This window comes from Acomys russatus, chromosome 20, assembly GCF_903995435.1.
Source record: "Acomys russatus chromosome 20, mAcoRus1.1, whole genome shotgun sequence".
NCBI classification, from domain to species: Eukaryota; Metazoa; Chordata; class Mammalia; order Rodentia; family Muridae; genus Acomys; species Acomys russatus.
This window is the reverse complement of record NC_067156.1, coordinates 52,434,563-52,461,152: the sequence shown is the minus strand read 5'-3', so window position 1 is coordinate 52,461,152 and position 26,590 is coordinate 52,434,563. Positions and strand designations below refer to the sequence as shown.

General features: G+C 45.1%; 1 protein-coding gene across 1 annotated transcript in view; it reads left to right on the top strand.

Annotated features, from left to right (window-relative positions):
* The window catches only part of Ccbe1 (collagen and calcium binding EGF domains 1), a 246,241-nt gene extending 219,870 nt beyond the window's left edge, over nt 1–26,371 (top strand). The window contains exons 4-11 of the mRNA XM_051163467.1: nt 3,512–3,646; nt 5,864–6,016; nt 13,547–13,656; nt 16,997–17,117; nt 24,235–24,374; nt 24,510–24,545; nt 25,212–25,247; nt 25,982–26,371. Coding sequence (XP_051019424.1) covers nt 3,512–3,646; nt 5,864–6,016; nt 13,547–13,656; nt 16,997–17,117; nt 24,235–24,374; nt 24,510–24,545; nt 25,212–25,247; nt 25,982–26,215 — 965 coding nt within the window. The 3' untranslated portion in view covers nt 26,216–26,371. The remainder of the gene's footprint in view (nt 1–3,511; nt 3,647–5,863; nt 6,017–13,546; nt 13,657–16,996; nt 17,118–24,234; nt 24,375–24,509; nt 24,546–25,211; nt 25,248–25,981) is intronic.
* The last annotated feature ends 219 nt before the right edge of the window (nt 26,372–26,590 follow it).

The following is a 26,590-nucleotide window of genomic DNA, read 5'->3' as shown; positions in this document are numbered from 1 at the left end:
AGTGGAACCTAAGTGTCTTCAGACATTAAAGGGGAAGTCTTCAGAAGAGCCTTAGAGTAAACACAGATTTACACAGAAAAGAACACTTCAAAATAGCTACCATTTAGTCCTGGGGAGGAGAAAGGCACAGCATACATGATTCAGAAACATCCTTTTCTAAAAAGAAACAGAGAAGAATAGAGTTCTTAGAAATTAAAGACGTGACACAAAAGTTGGAAGGTGAAACTAAGGAACTTTCTCAAGGACTATAGCAAAAAATATCAAAGGAATGAAAGCTAGGAAGAAAACATGAAACTGTTAGAGCAAGATCCAAGTACCTAAGAATTCTACACGGAACAGGGGGTGGGTGTCAGAGACAGGAATCCAGAAACTTCTCCAGACTGGAGGGCAAGCTTCTAGATCAAAAGGGCCCTTTGAAGACTGCCATAGTCCCACATGTAGTAAATGCATTATGAAATTGCAACACACTACAAGTAAAAAATAAAAATCCTAAAATTTTGCAGAGAGGATAAAAAGAAATTCATATGAAATATAAAGACTAGGATTTAGCTGTCATAGATGAAAGAATAGGGTACAATAGAGTAATGCCTTCAGACAACATAAAGTTGTCCAGCCTCAGTACATATTTCAACTACCATCACTCCTACGTATTGACAGTCACTTTTACATAAGTGTGAGCCCAGAGTAATTTATTCTGTGGCCCTTTTCAGGAATCCACCAGCTGTCAGGCTCTACTGAATGGAGAGAGTAAATCAGAAAAGAGAAGACAGGAATGGTGGAAGGCAGGGGTGCCCCTCAAGAGGCATCTACACAAAGTCTTAATGGGAAAAGTCAGAATATTCCATTAGGTGTGTCCAACCTTCTGACAGTGTGGCATAATGTCATCTATAACTGTATCAGGTTATATTCATAATTATCTAGGGACACATGAGGCCTGGGTGGGGACTGAAGGCTGGGCGTGCCTGTTTGGGAAAACCTCCCCAAGATGAAATCACTATGATATACAAACACCTTAGACATTTTAAGAGATTTTCAAATTGGAAAGCATCTCTGGGCATAAGTTAGTGACAACATTGAGGAAACTGAGTCACGTGGATCAAACTTTAGGCCCAGAAGGAGAACTATAACTGATGAACAGAAAAGGTTTGATAGGAAAAGTTTCTGGCTGGACACTGACAGTGGAAAACAACATGAAAACATTAAGTATCTCAGAGATAAGAGGTACAGGCAGCAGCTACCAGCTCTATGCAGAAAGCACTGAGAAATAGTGGACCAGTTCAGACTTGTAAGCTCAGAGGGAGATTATCTGTGCTGGCTAGTTTTATGCCAATTTGACACAAGCTAGGGTCATCAGAAATGAAGGAGCCTCAGTTGAGAAAATGTCTCCATAAGATTGGGCTGTAGGCAAGATTGCAGGGTATTTTCTTAATTCATGATTTTTGTGGGGGAGGCCTAGTCTATCATGAGTGGTACCACCCTGGACTCGTGGTTTCTATTAAAAAATAAATAAAAAGCAGGCTGAACAAGCCAGTAAGCAATACTCCTTCATGGCCTCTGCATCAGTTTTTGGCCCCAGATTCATGCCCTGTTTGATTTTTGGTCCTGACTTCCTTTGATGATGAACTGGGATGTGAAAATGTAAGTCAAATAACCCCTTTACTTCCCCAATCTGCTGTTGGTTGTGGTGTTTCATCACAGCAATGGTGACCATGACTAAGATGGTATCACTGCCTGGATCCTAGACCTCCATTAGCTAGACAGTCAGAATTGTTGCTTTCAGCTCAGAGAACATGACTGATGGATTTTGAACCCATACCTTGGGGGATGGCTGGTGCTGGTGACTACCAAAATAAAATTTCCACTGACCCAAGTCAAACATACCTCACAGAAAAGGAGGTGGGACAGGTTTGAAACCAATAGCAACCCCAAAAAACATACACTAGGGTTATCTTAAGTCTGGGGAAGTAAAAGGGAGGTCTTCCAAAAGATAAATGGTCAAAGTACATGTCTAAGCAAGAGAACAATGTTCATGTTGTCATTGTTTTGTTTTAATATTTATTTATTATGTATACATTGTTTTGCCTGCATGTACCCCTGCATGCCAGAAGAGGGCACCAGATCTCATTATAGATGGTTGTGAGCCGCCGTGTGGTTGCTGGGAATTGAACTCAGGACTTCGGGAAGAGCAGGTGCACCCTTAACCTCTAAGCCATCTCTCCAGCCCCCATGTTGTCATTGTTTTACTGAAATCTCATTCAACTAAAATTCTAAAGAAGTAGCTGACTAGATGGAGAGACTGAGACGTGTGTTGTCCAAGTGCGGGGAGGTGATAAAGAAGCTAAACACATCTTTTGCATGACTGGAAATCAGCAGGGAGTGCTTAAAAGAAAGAAGTGATGTGAGCTGCCCATTGCAAGCTGCAGAGGAGCATGTGAGAAACACAACTGACTGGAAAGGGTAGGAATGCCACTTGGGAGAGCAGGACTAGAAGGGGACACAGCAAGACCTGCTGGGTATCACAGCTGATGGAAGTTCTTTAGCCAGACAATCTTACCTTTCCTCCAAGGCCAGTTCCCAGTGATGGTAGCCACTGGTGGAGAAGGGTGGCTTGCCAGCCATGCTGAGACCCTTGTCACGCTAACCCAGCCCGCATCAGGAGCTGACAGCCCACCTGTTTGGCTTCATATACACCAGAAGAGCAGAGCCAGGCTCTCTCTGTGTCCAAGGAGACTGCATCTGTCAGCACGTGAGGAGAGCAGTGGTGATTAATGAGATGTTGAATCTGGGCTGGGAGCAAACCCTGAGCTGGAGCTACAAACTTAGAGCCAAAAGCCATTCAAAAGATGCATTAAACACCAGTTCATCGGAGCCAGAGGCGCATATGCCCTGATTCTTTGGGTAATAGAGAACCCACTCTAATTTATACAGGTTTCAAGCTGGTAAGACATTTGTAGCCATTCAGCTGTGTCCACATCCTCTTCTCAGAATGCAAGATCAAGCCCCCTGTGTGTACACCTGTAAATGCTTGCTCATGAGAGCACAGGCCCCAAGAAGTCTCCACAGCCCCAAAGTATCCTTGATACTTCTCAGAGCCTGCCTGGCTTCCTCTCACAGCATAACACTCAACTGTCAGCAGCTCTGGCCTGTCTTTACATTCTGATAGAAGGAATACACTCTCCGTGCCATCTGGAAGAAAAGACAATATGGATCCCCGGGATGCTGTGGAGCCTGGATGCCTAAACAGCTTTGCACTCTGGATAGTGGTGAAAACGGGACGGCGATGAGCTGACCAAGGGAAGAAAATCCGAGTAATGTTTGCTTTTAGTCATGGAGATGCTGTGCATTAAATCGTTCACTGTGGCACTCTCAGAAACTTCGAAGGAGTTAATAGCCCTCTAAAAGCAGCCAGTCAGACTTCTCATTTAACCCTTTCTTCACAAAGAGCAGCCCCCAAAGCTAGCCTGGGTCACCCACACTCACAATTAATGTTAGTAACGTTCTTCTCTTCCAGATTATGACATTTGCGCCCAAGCTCCCTGTGAACAGCAGTGCACGGATAACTTCGGCCGAGTTCTGTGCACGTGTTACCCAGGGTACCGATATGACCGTGAGAGACACCAGAAGCGGGAGAAGCCATACTGCCTGGGTGTGTAGGAAATTCATTTCCAGTTTCTAGGCACAGGCTGTGTTCTGATAGATCGGCTCTTTGTGGGACAGTTCAGAGGAGCCATTCTAATCCTTGATTTCTCCCCAGAAGTCCTTGTACTTGTGAGGAGCAGTGTTTTGTTTTAGCGCGTGGACCACCTGAAAGCTTCATCATGATTATCAAGACAATAATGTACGAGGATACCTTTGGGAGCTGGAGCTAGTCAGAGCTGAGAGATAAGGGTGACAGAAGAGGGACAATGTCCTTTGTAAACTAGAATGGTATAAGGCAGAGAATAGAGGATCAGAAGCCAGGAATCCCACACTCAGGAGACAGAGGCAGGCAGATCACTCTGAGTTCAAGGCCAGCCTAGTTTACATATCAAGTTCCAGGACAGCCAGGTTTACATATAGAGACTCTGTCTCAAAAAAAAAAAAAAAAAAAAAATCATAGATGTAAAAATCACAGAACAATGTGAGGGTAGGTAGCCCCAGAATTCAAGCAAGACAACAGAAGTGTTGGTGTGTTGAGCAGGTGGGAAGCAAATTGGAGAAAGCTGAGGCTGGCTGCATGGACTGCAGCTGAGCAAACAGCCCAGCCATCCTCAGTGTCCACCAGCCTGTTAGTTTTGTCACCATGGACTGGGGTTTCCCACCATGCCCTTCTAAGAAGCTTCAGACTCATTGTCCCAAGGGACTGTCCATCAAAGTGTGATGATCGTTCTGTGGTCAACCTGGGGTCTTGGCCTTTCTTTTTTCCCCACTGGGGCTAATGAGACACAGCTCTGAACCACGGACCCAGGAATGTGCCTTTTCACAAATGACACTAAGTGACTGACAGGTTTGGTGATGACATTCAAGAATCAGAAGATGAACCGACTGTACTAGAACCAAGTGGGAACTAAAGCCATCCTGATGAGCTCGGTTGAGCAAGCTCTAGGGAGAACATTTGGGGAAAGGTCTAACCATGGGCCTTCTGCAGCCTCCCAAAGATGTCTGGAAACAGTGTCCCACACTAACAAAATGGAGGCATGGGGGCGGCGGGGGGGAACCCAGGGGGGACTGACGCTCTCAAGTAAATAGAGCAGGAGGCCATGACACCACCTACCTAGAGCAGGGGCTGTTCCCAGTGGCTCAGTGCCACACATGAAGGCTAATATGTCAGGGTCCCAGGATCTATTTCAACCTGCTCCTTCCTTCTGATGACCAGAGGAACTTGGGGTCAATAGAGAGCCTCTAAATCATCACAGCTTCACAGTTAGCATCAGGACAGGGACACCTCCATGTAGGCTCCAGCTGGCACCTCTGGCCTCCAGAGGACAGTATGCACTGCCAGGGGACACCTGCATGGCTGCACTCTACTTGGTACCCTCAGCTCCTATCAGAGCCAGGTGTTCAGCAGCTTGCCCAGGGAGGGGTTGGGAAGCTGTCAACTGCCCGCTGCTCAGGGCTGGGCTCTGTCTCTCACGTGTGTAGAGTCTGAGGTTGGGTCCCTGTTCCCAGCCTCTTCAACGCGGTGTCTTCATTCCAGTGAACAAGCAACGGAATGCAGCCTTCCTCTCTTTCCTGTGGTGAGAAATGTTGGGTTTTTTTTTTTGTTTTGTTTTGTTTCCACCCCATGCCATGGGGAACTGAGTTGGTTTCATGTACACGGTCCATGTGGACTCTCTTAGGGTCCCTGTTTGATGATCTCATGGCTCATTTCCACAGCTCACCAAGGGTCAGTTCGGGTCAATATGAAGCAGGGACTGCCCCGGGAAACTTCTCTCTGGGACTATTTACTTTTGTTAGAAGTAGCTTATTCCAGTTACTGCCATGTCTGTTAACTGGGGAAGAAATCATTCCTAAGTGACCTTTAGGTCAATAGCATGCTGTTTGGACCTCCCATTCTAAGGGGGGAAGCTAAGCCTCAACCCACCTAGCTTCCCGTGAGAAGTCAGCTCTGTTGCTAGTCATCTTCCATGAAGCCCTGAGGAATGCTTAGGGCTGGCCTTGCAGTCATGCTCCCACAGGCGAGTGAGTCTCTGAGGCACCGAGCCACATGACAGACAGCAGCTCCGCCACTCTGTCTATAATGGCAGGTGCATGCCCAGAGGGAAGTTCTCATGTATGGCCTGCATTCCTAGCCCTTGTCTTTATTCCACACTTGTTTGCTTCTCATCTAGAAGTTTCTCTCGCTGCCGTGTTGAAATTGTTCTATGCATTTGGTTCAAACCAGATATTGACGAATGTGCCACCAGCAACACCACTCTGTGTGCACACATCTGTACCAACACCATGGGCAGCTACCGCTGTGAGTGCCGGGAAGGCTACATCCTTGAGGACGATGGGAAGACATGCACCAGGGGAGACAAATATCCCAACGACACTGGTGAGCAGGACAAGCATAAGTGCCCTAACTGTGTGCATGTTTCTATTAGATATTGTATAGAATATCAGTTTGGGAATTATATACATATATGAAATTATGTCTTATATATATAATTTTTATTCTATAAATGTAAGCTTATATGTATAATGCATGTTATACATTTATATGTATTATGATATGTACACATCATATATAATAATACATACACGCTGTTATATATAAAATACAGTTAGGTATAATCTAAAGTTCATATTATGTTCTCATCCTATATATAGTAAATGTTATTTTTCGTGTTGTATATGTGTTGTTTATCCCACTTTACACATTTATATGTAGTATACATTATACGTAACATGTAAATTATAGGTTCTTGGATTCCCAACCACTCCTCTGGGGACTCTGTGCAGGATGGGACATTCACAGGTGGGACCTAGGTGAGAACCAAAGATCAAACTCATTCTAAGGAGATCTGACGGGATCAGCGCCTGTGTCAGCTGTTTCAAGCTGGCATATGCTGGAGGAAGGTGGCATGCCTATGGAGAAGTCAGTACCAGTTGCCTGTGAGTTTTCAGAAATCTGGAATGAACAGGGAAGAAGTCAGATGTACTATGTTCTCTCAAAGAAAATGTGCTGAAACATGGATTTGCATAATTTCCGTATATGGTCCCAGTCTATTTCAGCACAACTCAAAATGCAGTCCATATTGTGTGCCCATCTGTGTACTAGTCATTTGATTCGTAATCAGATAAAAACAGAAAATGAGAATATGTATGAATTTTCACACCAAGTTGACAGAAGAGATTTATTTTAAAATCCAAATTTGAGGCTTGTATTTCACATACTATCTTTCAAGCAACTCATTTTATATCAGGCCACTCCACTGTCAACGGCACAATGTCCACCAGATGGCGCTTCTGAGTGGAGCCATGAGGCTGCTGGGCATTGTCATGGCAGCCAGATTCAGCCAAGGTGGCTGTCTCTGGAGCCTAGGATCAGCCTGGGTGCTGGGTTTGCTTCTTTGAGTTTGAAAAAAGAAAGAAAGGAAGAAAGGAAGAAAGAAAGAAAGAAAGAAAGAAAGAAAGAAAGAAAGAAAGAAAGAAAGAAAGAAAGAAAGAAAGAAAGAAAGAAAGAAAGAAAGAAAGAAAGAGAGAGAAAGAAAGAAAGGAAGGAAGGAAAGACTCAAGCAAATAATGAAGAAAGGGAAAGAGAAGAAAAGAACTTCCAGATTGGTGGGCAAACGCTTATAATGTTCACTTCCAAAGTACCTCTGATACCACTGCCAAATACCAAGCTGGTCATTAAAATTTAGAATTTTAGCCCATGGAGACCAATGCCAATCTCCTTCCAGCTGGAATGGACTTTGAGGCAAAATAGTCTTCGTTACCAGTGTTGGCCAGACCGGTTCCCTCGAGAGAAAGTCCTTAGCCATCAGACAGCCAGAAGTTGAGTTCTGTATCATCATGGATGTGCGTATTTGCAAATGCACAAGGGCACACAGAAAGAACTGCAGTCACAGTCAAGAGAGGTTGGAGGGTCTGAGCTATCCCTGGGAAGGGAGGGTGAATCACATGTACCAAGATGTGCAGGCAGATGAGAAAACCAGAAACATCTGGGTGTTCAAGAGATGGAGCCTCAGCTTCAAAAAGGGCCGGGAGGCAACAGACAGCTGGAGACCAGCTGCCTCACAAGGAACAACTACAAAGGCAGATTCTGAAGGGCAGCTAGGTTGAGTCATAGAGGAATCACCATGTGCAACAAGTAAATGCAAAATAGCTACTTGGAGGCAGCTCAGGACAGGGCATTTAGGGATCCCGGGCACGAGCTACAGCAAGGGGCCACCTTTGAAACTCTGAATCATGTGGAGCCTACACATCCAGAGAGCACCAAAGATCAAAGGACAACAGTCTTTGGGGAACAAAATATAATCGGGAAAATAACTTACAGACCAATTTTTTTAATTCAAAATTAAAATCACTGGAGTTGTCCCTGTTGACAAAGAGGGTGAAAGAAGGGCAGTATGGAGTATGTCTTAGGTTTTGTTCTTTATTGAAATGAATGTGTTCATTGGCGGTGGGTGCCACCTGTTAGCTACCAATCCACTAGTATTCAGGACCAAAGGGGAAATCATCATAAGAAAGTAGCATTCTAACTTCTCACAGTCTGTGGGTTGCCTGAGTTGCTATAGAGATGGATCTTCTTTACATGGGAGTTACAGAGCAAAACCATCAGAACAGCAAACGCGTGTTTCTGAGTGTCCTGGCAGAACTCCCTTCTAGGGAGCATTCAGATACCCATATCACAGATCAGGTCCCTCCCCCAAGAAGTCCCTGCCTGGCGGGGCAGAGTGATCATCAAGGACAGAGATACTCACAGAAAGAAGAAGAAAGACCAGATGGGAGTTGTGGGGACCTGCATAAGACTTGATGTGCTGGGTTCATTTGTTCTCTGGTTTCCAGAACACTCCATCCCCTGCAGTCATTCCCAGCTTCTCCACACACATTTCTCTTTGGTCCTCAGGGCATGAGCCCCTATAGTCCATCAGCTCAGCAACAGGATCTGCTTCGGTGAGAAGACCTCACCTGTGCCCCACCTTCAGAAAGATGAGTTTAGCAAGGATCAGAGGTGAGACTAACAGATCTCACTGCATCTTTTTGCTCTTTTTAGTTTTTTTGTTTTGTTTTGTTTCGTTTTTTTAGAATTTCATATAGTTTTATATAGTCTGTACGTTGGCCAGTTGTAGTCCTATAGTGGTCATCACTTATAGTTCCATCCATTTGCCTGCAAATTTCAAGATTTCTTTGTCATCCTCTACTGCAAACAGAGCTGAGAGATGCCCTAATCTATGGGCCTGATGATAAGTCATTAGGAGATGGTTCAATCCTGTGTCTGAGTAATAGAATAGTAGTAGCTTCTATCCTAGTGTCTATGCTGTAGGTTCTCAGCCTCAGAATGGTGTATAGGTCTCATCTTGTGGGAAAAGCCTCAAGTCCAATCAGAAAGTGTTTGTCTCACTCTCCGGCTTAGTAAGCTCTCATGGATAGTCCAAGGACCACCTGTTGAGGGGTAGTGCTGCCCTACCAAATCAACTAATAATTGGTACCATCCTTACAAACACACCAACAAGTCAATCTGATCTGGGCAAATCCTCAATTGAGGCTTTCATCTCAGATGAGTCTAGCCTGTGCAAGTTGACAATTAAAGCTAACTGTGACCCTTGAATTTCACATAATTACTTAAGCAACTTTATAAACATCTAGCAGGTCTGTAGAAATGGCCCAGTGGGTAAAGTGCTACAAAAGCATAGGACCCAAGTTCATATCCTCAGTGCCCACATGAAAGCCAGATAGAGCAGCACACATCTCTAACCCCATAGCTAGGGGTTTAGAGACCAGCAGATCCTGAGGCCTTGTCAACCAAACAGTCTAAGCAAAATAGCAAGCTCAAACTCGAAGTTCATGAGAGAGAGCTTGTATCATAAAAGCTAGTGGTAGGGCTGGAGCGTTAGCTGGGTGGTTAAGAGCTGGGCTTGGGCCTAGCATGCACATCAGGCCTCTTAGAACTACCTGTAACCCCTGTTCCATGTGATCTGGTGTTCTCTTCTGAACTCCTCAAGCACCCGCATGAACATGTTGCGCATACATATACTCCATCACACACACACACACACACACACATACACATAAATAAATGTTTGAATTTTTAAAAGAAGATATGTTGGAAAACACGAGCAGTAGATACCACGTGGACATGCACATCACACACCCACACATGTGTACAAAATAAGAATTTGTAAAAGGAGATTTATATTTTCAGTTTATGTTTCTTCTATGTGCTTGGGTGTTTTGATGCATGTATGTCTGTGCACATGTGTGCAGTGCCTGAAAAGGCCAGGAAGGGGTACTGGATGCCCTGAGACTGGAGTTACAAATGGTTATGAGCTGCCGCGTGGGTGCTGGGAACTCAAGCTCGTCCCTGTGAAAGAGTGACCAGTGCTCTCAACGAATGAGCCATCTCTCCAGCCCCAAAATTCTAAGTTTTAAAAGATCTCATAGGTGATGATGTTCTGGAAAGCACAGACTGGGAACCATCTTATGTCACAAACCTGAGCTCTGGGACTAAACTCAGTAGGAGATCTGGGCATTCTCAGCCATGGGTGTTAGCAGCAGATGGAGTGTCTCAAGTGCAGAAAATAGTGATTCCCTATACAGGGGCTGGCACAGAGCAGGTGGAAACAGGGTAGACCTCTTGTATTGTGCCAAATACCGAGATACTCGGTTTCTCTAACGGTGGCACAAATAGAAAATGTCCTTGTCATTTGCTGGTACAAACCATCTGGTGATCTTACCACCAAGCGTTGCTGAGACACAAAACCTAAAAGGACCTGCACTGCGTTGGAGGTTTTCTCCAGTTTCCCTCTGACTCTTCCTCCAACCTCCTCCACGTACCGCAATTTTACATGTTTTGAAATAAATAAAACACACTAATTAAATGCCACCATCAGGTCTTTCACACTGTCCAGAAGTGTAATCCTTACAAAATTTGTTCACAATATTTACTCTTAATTTTCAATTTACAGTCTCCACTGAACACAACACGTATGTGCAGATGAATTTGATTTGCTTTCATATTTTACAAAGAAGCTTTTTGTTTTGTTTTGTTTTTTGAGACAGGGTTTCTCTGTGTAGCCTTGGCTGTCCTGGACGCACTTTGTAGACCAGGCTGGCCTCGAACTCACAGTGATCTGCCTGCCTCTGCCTCCCGAGTGCTGGGACTAAAGGCGTGCACCACCACACCCAGCTAAGAAGAAACATCATTACACCTGGGATCTGGGGTGTCCGGGGTAGAAACTGAGAAGTCATTCATACAGATAGTTTCAAGAAAGGACAGGCTCTTCGTGCACCTAGAAGGTCCCTGTCTTTCAACTGCTTGGCCCTGGTGCCACCACTGTCTCAGGATGTTGTCTCCTGCCTCTGATGACTCTGGGGACAGAGAGAAGAAAAGGGGGTGGAAAGGGCCCTGCAATCATTTGTCTCACAGCCATGATGCCACAGAAGTTCCTTGCCTGGGACGTTAGAGCAAATGACCAGGGCTGGGTTAACACTTTGAGACTGGTGTCTGGGAAGTTTTCCTCAGTATCTGTGGACACTATTGATCTCCAGCTCCAGGACCCCTTAACCCTTGGAAACCTTTTCAACATTTGCTGGGCTACAACATAGCAATGCAAGTCCTACCTGCCATTGTCATATCCTTGTCCCCTAGCTGTGCAAAGACTCAGACTTGAAAGCCTGCCCAGCTCTAACACCTTCTGTGTAGGGAACATTCCTCAGAGTATCTCAAGGGTGAGTGATTTCACATCTGAACAAGCAACTCAATAGTAAGATGCTCTCACAGCCAACAGAGCCTTCCAGGGATGAGGCAGCTAAGCATTTCCATCTGCTTTGGGCAGATGGAACGAACACACACACACACACACACACACACACACACACACACACACACACACACACACACACATCCCGGTATTTCATCATTCTTTTTTCTTTGTAATGAAGATAATGATTATTAAGTATAAACACGTGATCTAAAACCACCTCTCCCTGTCTGGTATATGTTTTTGAGTTTGAGGGAAGTTCTTCAGGGAGAGATATTTCTCATTGTCCAATGTCTACAATGTTAGAGTCGGACAAATGTGAAAAGGAAGTCCAGGGTCAGTGAGCTGCTCATCATACAAGCTTGATGGCCTGAGTTTGATCCCAGAACCTATGTAGAGGTGGGACCCAACGCCCCAAAGTTGTCTGACCTCTGCATGCATACCTTGGCACACGTGTACAGGCGCATGCATGCACACACACAATATAATAAACTTTAAAACTAAAATAATAAGATGGAAGGCTAGCACATAGAAGGGGTCTGGCCCCAGGACAAGCTTCAATGATTTGAAAGATTATCTCCTGGTCCAGTGATACAAACCACCTGACATGACAACTCAGTGTTCAGTCACTTTGATTTTTATCTTTGAAACCCCAGAGCTGGAGCCAGTTGGGACACAAGGGAGTCTGTGTAGCACCACAGGGAGACGGTGAAGGAAATGTTGGCTCCGTCGTGAGTAGCTTACTCGCCTTTATTTTTCAACTTGTGTTTATTTTTTGATAAAGTTACCATGACCCCAAGTGTCAATCAATACAGTTCAAAGACTCAGAAACCACCAGGTGTTTCAAATAACATTTAAGCTCTGATAATACATAGATTAGGGAGCTCTTAACATGGGCAATGTTAAAACATACTGATACTGTCCCTTGCTGCCACCCGCAGGTGGGTGGGTGGAAGTCGAATCCAAAGGAGTTTTCAAAGCCCCCTGGGTGGTTGTAATATGCCATGGCTGAGTTCACAAAACAGCACAGTCAAGTTTTGGGACTCAAATGCTTTGTTCAGTTGTGGCCTTCCCATATGAAGGACATTCTTGGGGTTTTCTGAATTTACATGATAGCATTACCATATTATCTAAGCTGTTACATGCTCAGTACATTTAACCTGACTCTCATAAAAAAAAAAAATTATTGCTTCATGCCCCCGTGTGGCTACTCAGGAGTACTGCATCTTTGAAATCTGGAAAGTCAGCAGAGCTGAGCTCAGGGCATATTTAGATAGAGAGTAAGTTTAATACAGTGGCTTCCTGGACCTGTCTGACCACATCTGGATGTTCTCAGCAGAAACTCCAATAACAGGCTCCCTTTGTGCCTACCCCATGCCCCAAAGGGCCAATTGGACCTTACAATTGTGTGGTCTGCACACAGCACTCTGGGTAATCAAGTTACCCCCACCCCAGTCTTATTTTTCTTATCTGTAAAAGAACGAACACACACACACACACACACACACACACAATCAGTTCTAATATTCCATGGTCCATATAATATGAGTCCAGAGCCAAGTGATGGGGTAGCTTTATTTTGTCGTGCTAATATGCAATTACTCAACCACATCAACACTTGGAAAATTCAGCCAGGAATGTGAAAATAGGGATACAGCAATGGGCTTTTCTCTCCTGTATGTGTGTCCTCAACTGGTGGCTTGGCCTTACACCAAGGTCATATGTAAATTGTGAAGCATCCCCAACACCTCCCTTGCGCAGGGCATGGCTCTACAGAGGCAGAGGGGTGGAGTAAGGATTGGTGTGAACAGTCAACTCGACACACTGTCTCATCTGAGAAGACTCAATGAGGAGTTATCCCAATTACCGCACATGAAAGATGCTAATAACAGGACCACAGCACATGTTCTCACACATATGGGACGTATAAGAACAGCTGGCTCCCTCTCTATCCCATCCACTCTCTCCTGACCTTGGGTCAGGCTGACCCTGTCAGCATGAGAAGCTGAGAACCGTCAAATTGTCAACACCTACCCCTTACACCCTCCATGGTCAGCCTCTCTGTACCTAATGTCCAGGGACTGCCCCACCGGTGCCATCTCTCCAGGCATGTGCCCGGACAGCCTCCCAGCTGGATCTGAGCCTGTCTCCTTTCCCAGGTCACGACGAGGAGAAGTCCGAGAACGAGGTGAAAGGCGAGGGGACTTGCTGCGCCACCTGCAAGGAGTTCTCCCAGATGAAGCAGACGGTGCTGCAGCTGAAGCAAAAGGTACCGTGAACTAGGCGAGGGTAGCGGGGGGGCGGGTCCCACACAAGGGTTTGGGGAGAGTGAAAAAAAAAAGATCATTCTAGCTGAGCTCTCATTGCAACTGATGTCAACTAGATATGGATTCTGGATGTCCCTCCCACTCAGCTCCAGAGCTGAGCACCTAAACAGCCACAGAACATGAAGCAAAGACCTGAGGAGGAAGAGGAAGAGGAGGAGGAGGAGGAGGAGGAGGAGGAGGAGGAGGAGGAGGAGGGTTACTATAGCAGGCCTGAAAGAGTAGAACCAATAGTGTCATGGTTTCTTGCAGAAGGTATAGATTCCCAGCCCTAGACAGACCTTTGCAAGACATTTTTTTATCTGTTTCATTCATTGAGAACATTCACTCTTAAAGCTTCTGCAAACTGATGTCACTCTGCGGTGCCTTTATTTTCTCGGGTAAACTTTATGGTCTGGGGGGGGGGGGGGGACTCTGAGAAAGCAGTCCTTTGAGTGCTTCATGTCACCAGAAGTGAGGACCAACTCCCTTTCTTAAAGACTCTCCACCTGGTAGAGAGGTACCAGGGCACTGGTAATGTCATCCAGCTGTGCGGAGGGGGGAGGGGCCTCATGATGGATCCGGAGGCCTGAATTCTTGGGTCACTGTCCTCGGCTGGTGTTCATTATACCTGAGGTCAGCACACTTGCTGGCTCGTCAGCCACTCTGAAATGGCTCTTCAGCTGCCCAAACATAAACGTACGGCTTTGTTTGTTTAATCACTTCCACTCAAGGCTCTCGGGAGATCAAAGCAGTGTGTATAATCTGTTTAACTTTGGCAGTCAGTTATTCTAAAGGGCAAAGGGGTAAACATGAGACGCTATCTCTTTGCCACAGCCAGAAAAACTGGCAGTCACCCTAACGAGAACCCCAGCTACCAGCTAAACCTTCGAAACAACAGGCTGAGAAGAGAGGAAGCGTTTCCTACCTCTGATGCATGGGCTGGTGAGGTCATGATTGACTTTAGCAGAGGCTTGAATGTCCCTGTATGTTACATACTTGCACAATCACGAGTAAAACATGGACCTAATCATAAATAGCTTGTGATGCTGTAGAAAGGCAGGAAACCTTGTCTGTGTGCCAGTATAAACAAAGTGAAAGGAAGAACTATTTCCTATACAGCTATCCCCAGGTGACACTTGAATTGATGTTAGCATTTTTTTCAGAGGAAACCCAGAAGGCTTGTAGAAGCATTAAACTCGCCTTTCATAGGCTAGTGCATAGGCTTGGGGGAGGGGCCTGATTATGGTCCCAGGGCACAAAGCTGCCCTCGCTTTCCTTCCCTGGAAGTTACCTATGATCTTACATCAATTGTTTCCAGCTGGAATGGTTTAAAGACACTCAATATTGCAAGCTGTTCACGTAAACTCGGCTGCTGGATCTGGCCTTGCAATACTGTGAGACCCATGCAAGCTGAGAAATGTGAAGACGCCGAATGACTGGTGTCCGAGACACAGGTGACCCTCAGAGATTCACTGACACTTCTTAGGAATCATGAGTTTGTCTCAGCCCTCCACTAGCTCTCAGGTGCTTGAGTTGAGCAAGAATCGCTCTACCTTATACCTCACTGTCCCCAGGCATGTAGCATGAACGAACACTGGCATTCATGGGCCATTATGAGAAGTGACAAGGGAGAGACATTTGTGCGGAGACCAGAAGTCAACGTTCATTGTCGTCCTGCAGCATTCTCCAACTTATGTTTTGAGCTTGCCATTTCAGCTAGACTGGCCTGCTCGCAGGTCCCTGACATCTGACGTTCTCCATCACCCCAGTGCAGGGCTAAGGATGATGTGAGCTTCCATGCCCTGCACTTACATGGGAACTGATGGTCCAAGCTTTGGGCAAGCACTTTGCCCACTGAACCTTCGCCTGTTTCTTTTTATTCCCTTCTTTTCCTCCCTTTCCTTTTCTTTTCTATTTCCTTCCTCTTCCATTTTCTTCCTTTTATCCTTACCCTCTCTTCCCTTTCTTATTCCTCTTCCCTTCTTTCAGACAGGTCTCATCAGTAACCGAAGCTGGCCTTGAACCAGCTATGTAGTACAGCATGATCTTGAACCATAAAACACAATCTGAAATGATGCATGCTGATTTTTGGATTACACAAGAATGCCTGCACCCATCTCTTCTGTCAGAGAGGAGATTAACTGTGCAGCTATTAGGTTACCACCAAAGCTTTCACAGAGTCACAGGCTACCCAACTTCAATAAATATTAATATCACTTGTCCAAGCGATCCTCCGGCTTCCTCTAGAATGAGCAATCCAAGAGAGCAAGCAGCACCCATAGGCTCAGAAGCGACACACGGCCACCTCTGTCCCACTCTGTTCACTAGAAGCAGGTAACCAACCCAACAATGAAAACAAGCATCATCTTTGAAAAAAAAAAAGAGTATTGAAGAATTTGTAGACAGTTTTTTTAAAACCACAAAAGTTTCTACTGTCTATGTGTTCCGAAGATTTTCCCTGAATGTATTTTGATCAGTCACCCACACTCCTGTTCCTGGTTCTTATTTTTTTTTTTTTTTAATCTAATGAAATTTTAAAATTATTTTTCTTTTTTTACATATACATTTATATTACTACACATGTATACAATAGACTACCTACAGCAAGAAGAACCACAAAACAATCAGGAATTATAAATATAAATATATATATATATATATATTGCCTGAGTAGACAGGAAGTGCAGGTTAGCAGCTTCCAAAATGTGAAAATGACAGAGACAGTTTGCTGCCTGAACAGTCACCCAAAACTCTGTAACATTGGAGCATCATCTTCAGCCTTCTGGCCCAATATACTTGACAGATATATATGTGAGGCAGGAACTATTGAGAACTTACTTACCCTGTCTTGGCAGAGTTTGGCCATTGACTCTGCCTGCATCCAGGCTTGTAGTTCCTGGTTCTTTAAGGAGAGGGGCCATGTCTTGGTCACCACTGGATCCATAAAACAAAGCACAGGTCCTGACATATTATATATAATGAATATGTGTTTAATTTATAAAGTAGTTACTTGAAAGATTGGAAGTTCAAAGCTAGCATGCTTTATTAGTTATGGTATCTGTGTTCTGTGGATGTCCCTGTGACCCTAGATGTACCTGGCTTTAACCACTGACTCACCAGACACCTCATGCAAGAAGTTGCACAGCTCCTTGGCCACAGAGGAGCTGGCCCTTTGCCCTCTGACTAGCTACAGTTAAGAGCAAAATCGTGATAAGGCCTTCCAGCCTCTGCTGATGGCTCTAACATAGGCTTCCTCATGGAGCCACCCTGGCTTTCTGATCCACGTCTGCCTTGCCTCTATAGATTGCTCTGCTTCCCAACAATGCTGCTGAACTGGGCAAGTATGTCAATGGTGACAAGGTGCTGGCCTCAAACACCTACCTTCCAGGACCTCCTGGCCTGCCTGGGGGACAGGGGCCTCCCGGTGAGTATGAAAAAAGAGCCTAGGATGCCAGTGGCATCTCTGCCCTCTCCACCCACTAGACCATAGGCTGGCTGAGAGTTCACACTCAATGAGGTCGGGCAGTGTTCTCACAGGCAAAAGTGGATGTGTGGAGCAACGCACCTATACAATGAGAGGCCACAGGAAGTTGGATCCTATAGCTTGGGAAGATGGGGTGAATTTTCTGGGATCAGATAAGACTCCTGATGATTATTTTTAAAGCAGACCATGATGCTACACAGCTGAACTCCCACTACTCAGGACTCAGCGGAAGAAGGACCATGAGTTGGAGGCTAGCCTGGGCTACATAGTGAGATCCTGTCTCAAAAGTGGTTATTTTAAGTTCATGAGAAGCACCATGAAGACTGTTATTTAAGTTCACTCTAAGAAAAAAAAAAAGAACTTTAAGATAGAGTAATAGACTCAAGATTATTCAGGTCTACTGAATCACAGCCAGCCCCCATCACTACTTGTCTCGGTTCTTCTTCACCTTCTCTTATTGCTTAATGCATTTTCAACTATATTCTTACTCCTATCATTTTGCAAGTGGGATTTGTTGAGGTAGAGATCATACAGTGAGGTGCACCACTCCAAGACTGGGTTTGAGTTTTGACAAGTATAGACTCCACACCAACCTCATAAGACAGGAAGCTTCCACCATCCAAAAAGTCCCCTTGAGGCATGCACCACCGAGTTCTCACCATACAGGCTCGAGGTTTCTACCCACTGCTTTGCTTTACCACAGCTTTCCCATTCTAGGGCGGCGTTTCAGAGAGTTCTGTATGACTGGCTTCTTTCTATCAACATACTGTTTCAGCTATTCACCCTTACATCACTAGAAGACCCCAAATGTCCTGTCCTTTCACCAGGAAAATATAGTTCTGAGTTGTTTTTTCACTTTTATTGTGAATCTCTCCATCCATACCTCAGCAGTAGAGAAGAAATGGTATCAGTGTGTGACTCTAAACCATGGCTGTCTTATCCCTGGTTACCAACCCAGCAGTGTGCTGGCTCTAGCCTCTGACGTTCTATCTGAGAAGAGGTGGCACACACAATGACTACAACCAGAGGAAAAGTAGGCCAGACTTCCACCTGCAATCCTAGCACTAAGGAGGCTGAGGCAGAAAATTGCTGTGAGTTTGAGGCCAGCCTGGGCTAAAGAGTAAGATCCCATCTCAAAAGAAAAAAAAAAAAAAAAAAAAACATACAAAACAAGAAAGGCTCCAGGTCAGAGCACATGAGCTTCTTTTCCTCAAGGCTGCAGGCAGATAGTGTGTCGCTGGCAGCCAGAGGTGAGCACTGGAGGAGTGAACTGGTCAAGAAAGATTGGTACCGTAGCACAGCAGGAGAAGCATGGCAAGCTTTTTATCAAAAGGTCAATAAGAAGCAAGGCTCAGAGTTCTCTCCAAAGGATTAAGTGCTTTCTGTCTATGTGGGTCTTAATCCCCTGGTCTCCGTCGTTGGCCTGAGGCTCAGTCTACACAGAAGAACTGACCAAGGACTTTGATTTATCTTCTTGTTCATCCAATGGCCTGAATAATCTTTGCATCATGGCTATTTTGTCAGGCAGACACGTCACCCTGGCATCTTGCTTCACCTAAGCAGGCAGGACTCTCTCCTTACACACTGATTGATTGCTAGCATAATGGTCCTAGACCCTCTGTAAGTACATGCTCTTGCTTTGCCTCTCCAGGCCATTTGGTTTTCCTAAACAAAGGACTCACTAGTTTGCCTTCCAGTCCTGCCTTCTGGTTTCGCACATGGTTTGAGCTGTCCAGGGTCCTTGAGGGAGAATAGCCTGACTGAAGATGAATGGGCCTGTGCAGTGCGTGAAGAATTTCTCATTCTCTTCTAGACTTGGGTTTCTTTCCTATGAAAGGTATTGTGGTATCTAGAGAGCTCATGAGGATCTCTCTTTCCATTTGCATATCAAGGTCTGTCCAACATTTTAAAGGCACTTGACACACAGTGGCCTCTGATGTTTACTGATTAGGTAATTGTAGCTGACATCTCACCTCTAGCTTGTCTTCCTGCTGTCGTAGAATAGTTACAGGAATGTTCTGTTCCCCCTTCCCAAGTAAACTCTTCCAATATGTACCCAGAACGGGAATTGAGGGTTGGGGCATGAGACATGTTTGGGTGGAGCGCTAACTGTTTTCAGCTTTGCCTCATTGTCCCATGAGCAATGGAACAATAGAAATGGCTTCTCCAAATATGAAAAGCCTAAGATCTTTGGAGCTTTGTATTTTTTCCAGAGCCTGGAATCATGCCATGTTGTCACTGTGTGCTGTTAGTAGGAGCTAGTTACCAATGAAAAGCTAACTCACAGGAGACAGTGTGGCACAGTGATCAGTGCAGCCTACTGGCATGCACCTGTCTGGGAGAGTGCAGATGAACAAGACGCAGCCTGTGATCTCACAGGGCAGATTTTCTGAAGTGGGCCCAAGCTTGCTGATCTCCCACCTGCAGGATAATGACCTGGCCTTCCACCAAACAGAAAAACCTAACTCAAAATTAATTTAAGACCTAAATGTAAAACACCGAAATCATAACAAGTATCATGACCATGGATCTTTCAGTGATTTCTTAGACACATTCCCCAAAGCAGAAACAAACAAAAGTGAAATTATGTCCAACTTAAAAGCTTATGTGTATAAATGAAACACCGAAAGGAGTCAAAGGGCAGCCTATAGAAAAGGAGAAAATGTTTGGAAGCCATTTGCCCAATGAAGAGTTAACATCTAAATTATGCTTTAAATATAATAATCCAACAGCAATAAAAGCCAAACTGATTAAAAGTAGGCAAGAACCAGTAACTTGAATACCCCTTTCCTCAAAGAACATACACAAACAGCTAACAAAACCATAAAAACCACTCACTATCACAAAGCATTAGAAGAAAGCAAACCCAACCTATAGAAAGATAGTCACTTATGCCCAGTAACAGAGGAAAATGGGAAGGGAAAGTCAAGCATTTGTCAGTGTTGGAGTTTGGCTACAAAGTATACCTCCCTAACATCCTCATGTGCTGGGGCATGGTCCCCTCCTGGTGGCATCGTTCGGGGGTGTGAGATCTGGAGCAAGTCCCAAGGACCATGTCCGAGGATCTGACTTGTCCCTGGCACTTCCCTCCTTGGCTTCTCTGCTTCCTGTCCATCAGGTTGTGAGCCCTGCCTTGCTGTCTCCACCACAGTGGGTTGATAACCCTGAAACCATGAGCCGCATTAAATCTGCCCCTTAGGTTTTTCAGTCAGTATTTGGTTACAGCAACCATAAAGCTAACTGATGTCGAAAGACTATAGAGAAATTATAAAATGTAAAATAATATAGCCACTATGGTAATATAATGAGGTTACTTTAAAATGTTTAAACCAGCCGGGTGTGTTGGTGCATGCCTGTAATCCCAGCACTCTGGGAGGCAGAGTAGGCCAGCCTGGTCTATAAAGTGAGTCCAGGACAGCCAAGGCTACACAGAGGAGAAACCCTGTCCCAAAAACACAAAGCAAAACAAAAGCCCAGAAGTCCCATATGGACCAGGAATCCTACTTCCGTGTATTTATACATAAACATTTACTTCACCCCCAAAAGAATGGAAAGCAAGGTCTTAAAGAAACAGTCATATATCCATGTTCATAGCACAACTCTTCAGCGGCCAATAGATAAGGCCTTCCTATTTACTCTTTAGCAAGTGACTACCATAGTAAAATGTGGTATGTGCACACATACAAATAAACCATTACTCTACCTTTTGGCATGATACATGATACATACATGGGCTAGTCCTGGAGACATTAGGCTGAGTAAAAACAGTGCAGTTTTTTAAATGGACAGATCCAGCCAGGCGTGCCAGAGCACAACTTTAACCCCAGCACTTGAGAAGAGTTCTCAGTGGCCACAAAGACATAATCTTTACATAATGAAAACATTCTAGAGACCTCTGGTGTAGCCTTGTGAGGGTACCCACCAGCCCTTGCACGTTTACAAATGTTTAAGATGACAATGTTTGTATGATGCAGCTTTTTAAAAACGTAGTCTAACTGCCTGCACCCTCTCCTCACACCCTCCCTGGCTGTTGTTCAGGGCCAGGAGTGAGCACGCTGTAGTCTGCATCAAGGTCCAGCCCCTCAGCTTAAACATTTGTGGCCCTCAAGAAGACAGGCACTTCCTAGAGACCTCATCCTGTGACAGACTGTGTCCTGCATGAGTGTCTTAAATGCCAGTGCAGGGGTACCCCTTCCCTTATTGCAAGCACAACCCAAGCCATTGTAGCTGTTTCTTACTCTATACAGGAACCCCACAGATTTCTGAATCAACCTCCATGATGAAATTATATGGGGGAAAAAATTGAGTAACAACCATCATCAATTAGGTACAAAAACACTCATATTGCTGGTTCTTGAATACTCCCAACCCTCTGTTGATACAGGCCTCCAAAGAGGCCTTTAGAAAACAAACTTAACTGTCTATAGAGACCAGACAGGCAGCCCAAGTGAACAAGCTGTGTAAGAAGCTGAGCTAGAGCAGAGCACAGACGCCATCTAACAGGACGCCCACCGATGCCGCAGACATGGCACCAGCTGCAGAACCCGAGTCCAGGGTTAGTTCTTCCCGTCTCCAAACTGTAGCAGGAAACCCAGACTTTTGTACGCCATCTCAGAATTTTTAAATAGCAGGAATAATCAGAGGCCGCAGTTACTTATAAGGCATTCACATGGGCATAATAGTTCCTGATGCTACGAGCGGTTAATTTCTACATGGTGCTGCTGAGATGATCTGGGGAGCACAGTCTGCCGTGTTTCGGTGAGGTGGAAGCAAAGCAGAAGAGCACGAGGCTGGGTGGAACATCGCCTCGGGGTCTGTCGGGGAAGGACAGGGGTCACAGGATGAAGAGCACCTTGGCAGAAAGATGAGAGTGAGCGAGTATGGGACTGAACTTTGAGCAGAGGAAGCCACCGCAGGGTTTTCTTCTTCTTTCAGACTTGGCTCCTTACAGAGCATGGGAGTATTTAAGAACTAGATGTATGGCACAGCCTAGCATCTGGTTCATGTCTGAGTCACCTCAGAGTCTGATTCTGCTCTCGGCTATATCACTCCATAGCTGCGTGCTGAATTTCCTCTTGTTTATTTATGTGTGTCAAAAAAAAATTTTTTTTATCAAATGCTACACATCATTTCTAGATAAACACTAGAGCCTGAGAAACTTGGTAATCACTTTTAGACACAGGCCCCCTCTTCCTTTGTCAGGTTGATAACAGGAAGTTGAGTCATCCTGACAGGTAATTGAGTTCCTCTGGAGCTTTGGTGTCACTATGGTTGCCTTCATTGCTTCCCCATCTTGAATTTTTTAAATCCCTCCAGAGGTAGGATGCTGCTCCTTTGTGCTGAGTCAGCATTGGTGGATTTTTCTGTTTGTATTCCACTCTTAGCTTTCTGAAGTTCCTACACAATTCTCCACATCCTTGTCCTCGCCTCAATAATAAATTCCTTTTACTTTATATTTCATGCTAGAGTTGTGGGCAGAGGGACAGTTTCACTTTTCTTTGTCCTGTGCTTCTAAGCCTTGAATGAGCATGAACTCTTCATCACACTAATCCCTAGCAAACCATGGAGAGACCAGCATTTCCTACCCTTCCCTCACCAGAAGTAGGTGTATATATAATGCTTTCAGGACAGGGCATATATTCCCCATCTTGGGGGATTGAAGATTTTATGATGATGGCTAAAGGTAGGAAAGTTATATGTAGAGATAGTATCTTGTGTATTGTGTGGATGCATTGCCTGTCAATTAAAAAAAAAAAAATCTATGGCCTTTAGAAAAGAGTACAACAGAAGGTAGGACATCCACCAGGCAGAAAGGATTCTGGGATAGAGCCAGGCACAGGGGACTCATCAGGGAAGGTGTGAGGAGGACAGACGCATAGTACCTAAACAGAGGTAACCAGCCATGTGGCAAAATGTAGATTAGTATAAATGGTTTAGTTTTAGTTATGAGCTAGTCAGAGAAGAGCCTATCTATATGGCCTAGGTATTTGTAAATAATTTTCTTGAGTCTCATCAGTGTGTTCTGGAGTTTGGGATTGGGAGGAAAAGCACGTACCCTACTACAGTTCTGTAGTTAAGAAACACTCGATAGAGCTACAAAGAACAGCTAAGGGGTGAACAACACTGGCAGGAGGCAGCAGCTGAGAGGCAGAGTGGAGGCAAGCATAGAAAAGTGGAAGCTTAGCAGAGGTTTAGTGCTTACTGTGTGAGAAGTAGTCGTCCATGTAGCATGTGTATGTACCTAAAATTGTATCGAATATAACCACAGTGTATTGGAGTTTCATTCAGATTTGGAGATAAGAGACTAAAATTCAAAGAGCTAAAGCAAATTGTCAGGGATTCAAATATAGGCCTCTCTGATGGCAAAACTTCTACTGTGTGTGAGTGTGTGTGTGTGTGTGTGTGTGTGTGTGTGTGTGTGTGTGTGTGTGTGTGTGCCTGCGCATGCACGTGTGTGTAGGCCAGATGGAAACATTTCTGTGTTTTTCTATGTCATTGTGTGCATCTCACATTTCAGAGAGACTGGATGGCCAGCAACCCCCTAGGATCTTCCTGTATCAACCCACTCACCCTCTGAGATTGGGTTTACAGACATGTACTACCACACCAAACTTTTACATGGGTCCTATGCATCTGTGCTTGGGCCTTCATTCTTATGCAGAAAGCACTTTATCCACTGAGCCATCACCCCAGCCCAAAACCCATGGACTCTTAAGTACTCTCTAGATAACATGACATGCTACTGTGGTCCAAGGGTAGAGAGAGGCGCAGAGCAGGGCATACTTAAAGGGTAAAGCATGTAGATTACTGACTGAGTAGGGAGGTTGTGGGACTAGGGGTCTACAACAGGAAGACTCTCAAGTTTCTAGCTTGAGTAGGTGGGGTGACAGAGGGAGAAAGGTGAAGTCACTTTTGTGTTGAGTTTGAATTCCCATAGACACATTAATATAAATGCCACAGCAAAGAGCAGAGTTAAGAGAAATGTCTACAGTGACCTCTAGCTGCTCTAGTTGTCCTTATTATGGGGTAAATGCTAATAAGTTCTTCTTAATTGCAGGCTCACCAGGACCCAAGGGGAGCCCTGGATTCCCCGGTATACCAGGCCCTCCTGGACAGCCTGGCCCACGGGGCTCAATGGGACCTATGGGACCATCCCCTGACCTGTCTCACATTAAGCAAGGCCGGAGGGGTCCTGTGGTCAGTGTCTTCTCTGAGAGCCGTGTAATATTGGGAGGGGGGGTATCTGTGTTTTGTCCATTCATTTGTTTGTTTGTTTTGCACTTTTTTTGTTTGTTTGCTTCAGTTAAATCATCAGATGTTTGTGTCTTTTAGGGCCCACCGGGAGCACCAGGAAGACATGGCTCCAAGGTGAGTCTTATAAACAGTCCTTACCAGCTGCAGGTCTGTTTCTACCCACTGTTGTGCATCCAACAAAGCTCAGAAAGCCCTATTTCCCTTCCCCATGTTACATGGAGCAAAGCTGAAACACAGATACACAGGTTGAGAGTGTCAAACCACTCAGTCCTAGAATGCTTGAAAATCCTAAACTTTTGGAGCACATGTAACACTGTGGGGGGAAATTTTAAGCCTCTGTGCAGTGATTTGGGGTTCTCGCTACTCACGTATTTTAGAATGGCCTCCCTTGTTTAAGGGGAGAACTACACACAACTCCATTCAACACAAGTGGTGGTTTCCCTGTAGAAAGTTGACTGTGGCCTGGCTCATAGAGCACTCAGTATGCCTTACTTCAGAAATGCTGGTGTCTCACAGATTGCCTAGAAAAACAAGATTTCTTATCAGATTGGGTTTGAAAATATATAGTCTTGTGAGAACTCAGCAGCTGAGCCACTCGACCCAAGCTTGCCAGTTCCAGTAAGAGGCCCGCTGAGCCCAGATTTGACTCCATATTGATTTCCTATCGACAAAAGTCTATTTCCTACAGGAGGGTGGTTGTGGGTGGTGGGTGTCTAGCCAGACACTGTGGTGTTTATATCTGCATGATCCAGAATGTTAACCTTCGCCTATTGGTTTTAGGGGGAGAGAGGAGCACCTGGGCCCCCAGGGTCTCCGGTAAGTTGCACTGTCTGTCCTGCTTACCCAGTGGGTGTGGCACTCATAAAATGGTAGAGTGGGGCTGCTGAGATGGATTGGCAGCTAAGGGCACTTGTCACCAAGCCTGATGACCTCTTCTCACATATGACCGCTGGTGACATTTTCTTCCTTTCTCAGGGGACTTTCAAAAAAAATCTGAAAGTCAGAGTAGTGGTCAAGAGGTTAAGGTCCTGCTGGATTTGAACCAACTTCTCCCATACTGTGTGACCATGGCGAATTACCTGATTTCTATGAGTTTAAGCTTTCCATCCTGTAAAATGCAGGCGCAACATCACAGGTTTCCACTGGGCTCATAGGTAGACATTTAAATGGAATGCAAAGGGCTTACAAAGAACAAATAGATCTAATGTTTTCTGTTTTCTAAAAAATGAAACTATTAATATGTTTATAAGATGAACAACAGGGCCTGGAGAGATGGCTCAGAGGTTAAGAGCACTGGCTGTTCTTCCAAAGGTCCTGAGTTCAATTCCCAGCAACCATATGGTGGCTTACAACCATCTAGGATGAGATCTGATGTCCTCTTCTGGCCTGCTGGCTTACATGCAGACAGAATACTGTATAAATAATAAATCTTAAAAAAAAACAAAAAACAAAAGATGAACAACAGGACTCATGGGTGGCAGGACGAGGCAGGGTGCTGCTGCTTCGACAGGTAACTGATTTCATAGCTTTCATTCCTCTCATGTGCACAGGGACCACCAGGGTCTTTTGACTTCCTGCTGCTTGTGCTGGCTGACATTCGAAATGACATTGCCGAGCTGCAGGACAAGGTGTTTGGGCAACGGACTCACTCTTCTACAGAGGACTTCCCCCTACCTCAGGAATTTTCCAGCTACCCAGAGACTCTGGACTTTGGGTCCGGGGATGACTACTCTAGAAGAACTGAAGCCAGGAACTCTGAGGCCCCGAGAGACTTCTATCCATAATGCATCCCATGTCTTCACGCCACCAGAAGAGGAGCGAGCCTGCGGCCAGTCATAGCATCTGAAGAAAAATACCACTGGAGGCTGGAAGCCTTTGTCTTCACTGTCTTTCTGCCTCGTCCTTACTCTGCTTCCAAACCCTGTTTTCCAAGTATCCTGCACACTGCACTAACTACAGGAAGGCATGATGGCTTAATGTGCTGTTCTTGAAGAGACCATGGGTGGTTTTCATTAGGGCTTTCCTTGACACCGTGGTTTTTCAGGAGCTTTTGGGTTTCTGAGTTAATTGCACCCACAGATTCTTAAACTGGGAAAGGGAAAAATGGCAAAGTGGGTTCTTAGAAGTGTAAGGACCTTGCTAAAAAGAAAATTATGTTC